The sequence below is a fragment of the Trachymyrmex septentrionalis genome, unplaced genomic scaffold, assembly GCF_001594115.1.
Source record: "Trachymyrmex septentrionalis isolate Tsep2-gDNA-1 unplaced genomic scaffold, Tsep1.0 scaffold27, whole genome shotgun sequence".
Taxonomy (NCBI): domain Eukaryota; kingdom Metazoa; phylum Arthropoda; class Insecta; order Hymenoptera; family Formicidae; genus Trachymyrmex; species Trachymyrmex septentrionalis.
The window spans coordinates 1,100,970-1,109,765 of NW_017305430.1; the positions used below are offsets into that span (position 1 = coordinate 1,100,970).

Below are 8,796 nucleotides of genomic sequence, written 5' to 3' on the forward strand. Positions count from 1 at the left end.
ATATATATATATATATATAGTATTATTTATAAAAAAAATTTGTTAACAAATATATAAAATACGTTTTTGTTTCTGTAAGGTAGATTTAATTTAGATATATTGTTCACATACATACGTAGATAATTAGAAATACAGAAATATATTCATAAAAGATACAACATATATAGATAATGTTTTTATTTATATCATATAACGTTTTACAAAAACTCAACCATTATTTACACGCAAATATCGAAGGAAATAAGTGTCACATCATCTGTTATATAAAATCGAATTTAATAAATATCGCTAGATACTTGGCTAATATTTCAAGCATTCAAAGCCTTCTCTACGAATCTTGGTAAAGCAAAAGCTGCCCGATGTATTTTATCATTGTAATACATTAATGACATACGATCTAAATCTTTGTCGCTGAATACCTTCACTGGTTCTGCAAAATTTGTTTGCTAAAAAGAAGAAATTAGGCTGTTAAAATATTAAATATATTCTAGAAAACTAATTTAAGAACAATAAATATAATTTATAACTAATATTTCTCTGATAAAAAATTTCTTTACAACACAAATATTAATTCTTAGTATACACATTTTTTCTGTCCTTTATTAACATGATGGGTCAATCCCATCATTAATTTTCATTATTTACTTTTACAAGTATACAAAAATTATTGATTCCTTTATAAATATATATACACACACACACACACACACAGATATATATAGGTATGTGTATACATATGTTCTTTAGATTATTGTCATACATTTAATTATATAGTTATGAGATAAGAAAATATATATGAAATTTATGGACATAATACAAATAATTTATGTTTAATACTAACTTCAGTTAAGCTTCCAAGAATAAAACCAATTTGACCCGTAGGATATGTCGGTACGGATGTTACTGCGTAGGTAGCGACAGGAAACACAGCCTTGCAATGCTGGAATGTGCTACACACTTGATCCAGGTTGGACCATGCTGTACCAGCCTGGCTGGCAATGAGTCCACCAGGTTTTAATGCAGATTTCAATAATTGATAGTACGCATGTTTAAAGAGATTCTCGGCGGGACCTAAACAGAACGTCGAAATTATTAATTTTATTCGTAATATTTTCCGTTAAAGAAATTGTGTATTTTCTTTTTTTTACTATAAAAAAGATCTTATTTGCAGAGAAAAAAACCTTAATAAAATTTTAAAGTCGTCTGTTTTAAGCGATTAAGCACAATAATCTAATATTTATCCCAATTTCGTTTTCCTTTTTTACAGATTTTAAAATCTTTTTTCAGTATACGCATTAATATGTATCTGTAAGGAGTTTATATCGAAAACACGTAAATCCTATGTATAATATGTTTTATTGAGTCGATAAAACAGACAACTTTAGGATGCCTTTAATGAAACTTTGTTGAAACAATTAATATTTTAATTCCGATACTCGCCTATGGGATCGCTACTGTCAGTGATGATAACATCGAATTCTCCTTGATGATGGTTCAGAAATTCGAAACCATCGCCAACAATGATATTTACGTAAGGATTATTAAGACCTAAACTCAAACGAGGCAAATATTGCTTGCACACTTCGATAACTCGGTCGTCGATGTCCACTAATGTGACACGCTCTACATCCGGATGTTTCGTAACTTCTCGGGCAACCCCACCATCACCACCACCCACTATTAAAACCTGTTATTTGATAGAAATTTCGAGTTATCTATATATTTTCTTAAAGGTAATTTTATTATTACTTAAAAGAAACACATTATTTTAATGATACATAATATTTACCACATATTTAACTTACATTAAACAATTTATTAATTATTCATTATTAACCAATGAAGCACATGATGTCTCTAACATATTTTATCTATACGTTATTATTATATTTTAAATATAATAATAACGTAAATAACTTATCGTTTTGTTTTTATTAAATCAATTAGCATTTTAAAAGTCTATTATTTTTATATAAATATATATTTAAAAAATTCGAATAAATTGATATAAATGTAAAATCTGATATAATTGTTATGTAAATAATCAAGCAGAACAACAATTATTATGATACCAAAATGATGTCAAAATGACTCTAAAATGATCATTAAAAGTTATTTTTCAATCATTTTCGATTCATTTAAATATCATTTTGACGTTATCATGACTTGTTATTCGGCTTGGGTATGTCCTGTTGAGTCGATAAAACAGATGCTTTTAGGATGCCTTTAATGAAACCTTATTGAAACAATTAGTAATATATCAGTTATTATTCTTACATTCTTTGGTTTTGGATGGCTGCATAGCGGTAAATATGATATCATCTCGTGATAGGACATTTCATCTTTCTCCGTGCATTGAATCACGCCGTCGAGCATTAAAGCTTTACCATGTGTAAATCTACAAACATAACATTTTTTATGTTTATAACAAATTATATACATTTAATATTTTTTAATTCTTAATATAAATTTTTAATCCATCGATTTGATTGTTAATATATTTTAAAATACTGTCTTATACGTTTAATAATTTTGTGGCGTCCCCACTTTAAATTTCTTGCAGTGAAATCTCATTCCAAGAAAGTGAAATATTTTCACTTTTTTTCGAGGATGGTTAGATTTCCACTCTCTTGAAATGAGATTTCACTGCAATAAATTTAGAGTGCCTGAAGAAAAAATACTCACGTTTTCACTACCAGAATATCTTGAAACGAAGAGCGTTCAGAATGTAGGACTTCTTCTACTTCCAGCGATAATGCAACACCGGGCCACAGCTCGCTGTTCAATTCGCTGAACCAGCCTAATTTCATAGCATTCATGTTGGCGTAGTTTGTGTCCGATTTACTTCACTGAAGTATCCTTTACATCAAAAAGTTAACAATATGAGAACAGTATGGACATAGTTAAAACAAACTTTACATGCTTCTAAATTATAGTAAGGGTAGTTAGGGTTAGCTTAATTAAAACTGTGTTGCGTAATTAGTAATGCACTTCAAACATTGTGCTGCTTAGCTTTTTGTCTTTAATTTGTGTTGCATGGAGGAAACAGTTTGCTGACACAATGCATATTTTATGTAATAACAAATTAATTCTTATCTTGTTAATGAATTTGCTATAACGACAAATTACAAAATAGTAAAATGCATTCTCGGTGCATTTTAAATGATCCACAATCTAACGGAACAGCAATTTATGTAATGAGTAAAATGCTATCATAGATAAAAATTTCAAGACACTCAGTTATGCAATAGACATGCAATAAAATACTGCTACGTTTTATTTATTTCTCGGATTTATGTTACTTGATTGTATCTGTGCATAAATTATTCGGATTATCTTATTTTAATTTAATTCTCCTATAGTAAAGGAGATTGAATGCGATTCCCATTTTTTTCTATTTAACAGAAAAAGAAGTTTCATTATATTATTTATTTATTTATTTGTTTATCTATTTTATTATATTAAATGGATGAAATATAAACAAAACAGCATTGAGTTAGATCTAATTCTACTTCTCTGAATATATTTTAAAAATTTACTTTACCATATGTAGGTTAAAAATTACAGTATAGTCATTAATAGAGAGTATCTGATAATCCTTATAATACTGTGTGTATGTATAATTTTTGATAAATATAATATATATATAATATATAAAACAAAATGCAAATAAGAGAATAATGAGATGATAATACAGCGTATTTTTTTAAAGAGATGGTACGGAACACCGAATAAAGTAATCTTTGATAAATGTAATCTTCCACGTGATTGACTCCTGTCATGCATTTTTAGATTATTACGTAAAGCGATATTATAAGATACGCAGGAATTGCAATGACATTCGCATATGAACACATTCTAAATTATTTCTTCAATGACACCAATTAAGGGAAGATGAGACCTTTGAACGAGAGAAAAGATTGGTGTGATAAATTGCTTGTCACAAATTATTCATCGAAATGGATATATAAGTGAATCTTCTTCCGGATGAAGTCCGCACTTACTCCTTTTTACGCAGTGCATTTTATTTAATGTCTCGCACATAGTGATGGTGCTTTCATCAGAATCGGTATTTAGCTTTAGATCAAATATCGATATCGAAATACCTCTATTAAATATTAAAGTACTTATAAAGCTATCTCTGTTAAAGTTATCTGTAGCATTCTTTAAAATGATCGTGCTAGTTCGGGTATAGTCAAAAAAAATTCCATTCTAAATTAAATTAAAGTACTTAAATAAATGATTATTTATTTTTTATTTGCGATTATTTTATTATTGCTGTGTTGTTTATTATTGCTGTTTATCTTTCCATATATATTATGTAAATATAATAGTGAGTATTTGATTTCCGAGACAGTCATGTCTCTTGATAGTGTCTCATATTAAAATTGTTACACACAGGTGCAAAAGATTATTGTACAATTATAATTATATTAAGAATTCAGGACTTATTTAATTTTTGAAGCATAGGGATACCTGATACGAAGATTGAAACGTCTACATGTTATTAAGATACGAATTTATAAATATTTACACATAGAACATCCAATGTTAACTTTCATACTCCTGATCTACTATTACTGATTTAATTATAAAGTCTTTGTTTTTTTTAAATGTGTAAGACAATCCTTTGAATAATCTTGTGTTACACATCTTTAACTTTGTCTTTGATAAATAGAAGTGTGGTGATTATATCGCCATTGCCTCAGTCGAAAATTTATTTCGCAAATATATAATTGTCATACGAAAATATCACGTTCTCGGAATCGCGCGAGACACATGCAAATATCAAGACATGCTCAGCTGTTCGACGTAACAAAAAGGACAATACAGAGACAGTCGCGTAACAGTTAAAGTAACAAAAAGAGCACAACGACTAAGAACATTTCTAAACGGCATTTAAATTAATATACATGCCATGACAATTCGATATCGCGGTAAAATATAAGATAGCACGCGCTGTAAATCGATGTGTAGAAATATGGGATATAGCCGCCATATCTTGCACAGGCAAGACAATAAAGTTGAAATATTGCGCTGTATTTATAAAATCGGTAAATTGAAGCGTTTTCGAACATTTGAAAAGAAGTAAATAAGTTTCTCAGAGACTGAAGTCAGGAAGCAATCGCAAGAGGAGAGTTACAACACTTCTCCTCTGAGAACTCTTATCGCGTTTAGTCATATAGATCTGTTGTGCTCGAAATAAAGACTGTGATTTTGACCAAGTGGAGTCGATCATTGGCTCTGGCCACATCATAACCATAGTCCGAATTCCGTAATAACTACCAAAGAAGTAAATAAATTACTTGCTTTAGCAAAACCAAAAATTGCTTCTCTTTAAATATTCTATCTTGTATGATTTCATTCAGTATTTTTTAATGAATATTATTGATTCTATAAGTCCTGAACTCTTTTTTTAACACACTGTTTATCATATTTCTTGACATCTTAAAAACTTTACATAATTATAAATCCAAGGATAGATTTAAATCAGGCAATGCGAGCCAATACAAGTTAGGCGTGTGTGAAATCGTATACTATATTTTTGAGAAAAATTGACAAATATTTTAACCCTTTTGATTGAGTCTTCCTCAATGTAAAAATAAAAATAAAATCGATGACGTATAAATTTAATATAAAAGATACGATGCGAAGCAAATTAAAGTATCGTTAACATATATTCATAAAATGATAAATTACCGTTCACATTAGATTTTTATTATAGGTATGCTGATGACATTGCTTTGCCTACAAAACAGAATATTGATATAATCTTAACAAATTTTTAACGAATATGAGTCTAAATTAAAATTTTCACTATAGAGCTTGGTGGGGATAAATTAAATTTTCTGGACCTAACTTTAATTAAAAAAGACAAAAAACTAATTTACAATTGGTATCAAAAACCTACATCCTCTTCAAGATATTTAAATTATTTTTCATGTTACCCATTAAGTCAAAAAATATATATTATTACGGAATTAACGGACAGAGTGTTAATGTTATCACATCAAAAATTTCACGAATTAAATTTTCATTAAAATAATCAACATTTTAGTAAATAACGGATATTCTTTGGAGCTTATTTTTAACACCATCAAAAAGAGATTGTTTAAAAAAAATCTAGAGAGATTAGAATAACAATGTAACTCGTGCGAAGAACAGACAGACAAAAATTTGACTACATTTTTTATAATACCTTATATTCCATCAATATTAGAAAAATTCAAACGATTTTTCAGAAGAATAACAGGATAGTTTGTCTTGCTTATCTGAGATTAAATAAACTGAATTCTTTCATTAGAAATGAAAAAGATAAATTGACATCACTTTGACAAGCCAACGTAGTATACAGAGTTATTTGTCAGGAATGCGATGCATCCTACGTAGAACAGACGAAACGATTGCTTAAGACCAGATTCGATAAACATCACAATCATATCAAAAGAGAGACGAAACAAAAATCCGTAATTTTTGAACATAGATTGGATTATAATTATGTTTTTGACTGGAATCACACAAAGATCTTAGACAGAGAAACGAATTATAATAAACGACTCATTGCAGAATCAATTTTTATTAACAAACAAAAAAATGAACTTAATGTGCAGGGCACAGAATTTCTAGATCCATTATATCAAGATCTATTTAAAAAAATTTAATATTTCCATGTTTTATTTCTCTAATTTATTGTATACATGTGACAAATAAATACAATATATATACAAAACATGTATATATATTGTATTTATGTGTCACTATGTTTTATATTTATGACTAACAACAATTGATCTCTCACATACTCTCACATACTTTAAACGTCTTTGTATTAATATATGTCTTATCTCATATATCACCGTTAACATTATACGTAAGTTATTATACGTAAGTTTTTTGTTGAATTGATTTGATTTATGTTTTAATGATTTATTTAACTTTATTAAATTACAGATAATTTGAAATGTTAGATTTGAGTATTTTGTTAGATACGACAGACAGCATTATTATAATTTTACGAATATATGTTAACGATACTTCAATTTGCTTTGCATCTTTTATATTAAATTTATACGTCACCGATTTTATTTTTATTTTTACATTGAGGAAGACTCAATCGATAGGATTGAAACGTTTGTCAATTTTTCTCAAGAATAAAGTATACGAAGTATATTCACACATGCCTAACCTGTGTTGGCTCGCATTGGCTGATTTACATCTATTCTTGTATTTATTCGTTAGAGCCTATATAAAAATTGATAGTTATTTATAATTATAATATAAAATTTATAATAAATATAAAATATATTTAATATTATATAACATATTTAAAGTATTAATCTTTTAGGCACGCATACTCCCCTCCACACACACACACACACATACACACACGCACACACACATACACATATATCTAAACACTGAATCATTCAAAAATATTATAAGCTGTATCATTATTTAACCTTATCTCTTTTTTGTAACTTTTATGCCTTTCTGCAGTAATATTTTACGAATCGTCAAATTATGTTATTATTCTTAGCATTGTGATATTTATAACACATTGTTACTACATTAAAAATCAAGATGTTGAAACTTATCATTAAGATGATAAGTTTCATAACGTTGATTTCTTATCAATAATGAGAGGTTTTTTAGATGCTTAAAATGATTAACACCAAACGCTTAATTGATAGCATTTTAGCTAAAGTTTTTACTGATATAAATTAACGTTATATAAGATTAAATAATTACCCAAGCACAATTTGATATGTCGCCGTAAAATTTTGAACTCACAAATTAGTAATTATACAAATAACCGGTTTAAAAATATCTTATCTATTCATTATGTTATACTCGTTAATTACGAGTTACTTTTGCTTATTAACAGCACAATAATATTACAAACGTTAATGAAACGATCTTTAAACATGTATCATTTAATTTTATTTACACTTCACTTTTTCTGAGAACACGCAAAATATTCACTTTTCCAAGCTCGCAATAATAGTTTACCTATGATGCGTGGTTCGCTCGAAGAAAGCTTGCATCAAACTGAGACGAAGGCGCGTGTAGCCCGGTTTCTCTTTATAACTGACTCGACTGTTTAGGTAGGTTTATCGGCACTAACACACTGCCCGATAGTGTAATGAGGCCCATAAAGATTTATTCATACTAGACGAAGACACGTTTCATCTCGCTAGTATTACGACACAGCACAATTTCTCTTTGCGTATTTTTATGATTTATTATTCACAGGGATGCGTATATTGATATATTTAGTACGCTTATGTACAGAGTGTTTCATTTTGATGTCTCACTCCAAATAATTTTTTTATTTTTAATCTTAGAAAAAAATGTTATATGGCGTAAATAGACAAAAGTTGTATGGCTTTGAGGGGGACATAAGATGGTGTCATTAGTTTAATCTTAAATAGTTGCTTGAAGGTCATGTGAAGGTTATCTTCAATCTCTTAAATGGAACCCTCTACTTTTTATTGCATATTCTTGTAGATTATCTCAAGAGCTTTTCAAAACACTATAATTAAGTTCATTTTTATTAAGTACTTTTATTAGCAAGTTACAGCATTAGTATTTTCATTTTTATATAAAAATGAATTGGTGCAAAAGTGAAAATAAGAAAAACAATTTCCAATGACTTGATCTTGGCAAATGTTATCCAGGTCATGATCCTGAACAACATTTAAGAGGTTTTGGTCGTCGGTCGGACACTTTGGGTAATGTTAATGCCAGCGGTGCTGTAACTTGCCTTATAACTCAAAAAATACTTAATAAAAATGA

At 28.4% G+C, this 8,796-nt stretch overlaps 1 protein-coding gene across 2 annotated transcripts; it reads right to left on the bottom strand.

Moving 5' to 3' along the window:
• Positions 1–251: 251 nt before the first annotated feature.
• Positions 252–8,043, bottom strand: LOC108749166 (spermidine synthase). Of its 2 annotated transcripts, none has more exons than XM_018487704.1 (6): positions 8,011–8,043; positions 2,686–2,859; positions 2,278–2,398; positions 1,441–1,687; positions 842–1,071; positions 252–446 (listed from the first exon to the last, which is right to left on the bottom strand). In XM_018487704.1, exons 2-6 carry the CDS (start codon positions 2,817–2,819, stop codon positions 309–311), a joined length of 870 nt encoding a protein of 289 aa, XP_018343206.1. In that variant the 5' UTR covers positions 2,820–2,859; positions 8,011–8,043; the 3' UTR covers positions 252–308. The 2 variants fall into 2 exon arrangements, with proteins under 2 accessions (XP_018343206.1, XP_018343207.1); XM_018487705.1 differs by lacking the exon at positions 8,011–8,043 and adding an exon at positions 7,750–7,901.
• Between the last annotated feature and the right edge of the window lie 753 nt (positions 8,044–8,796).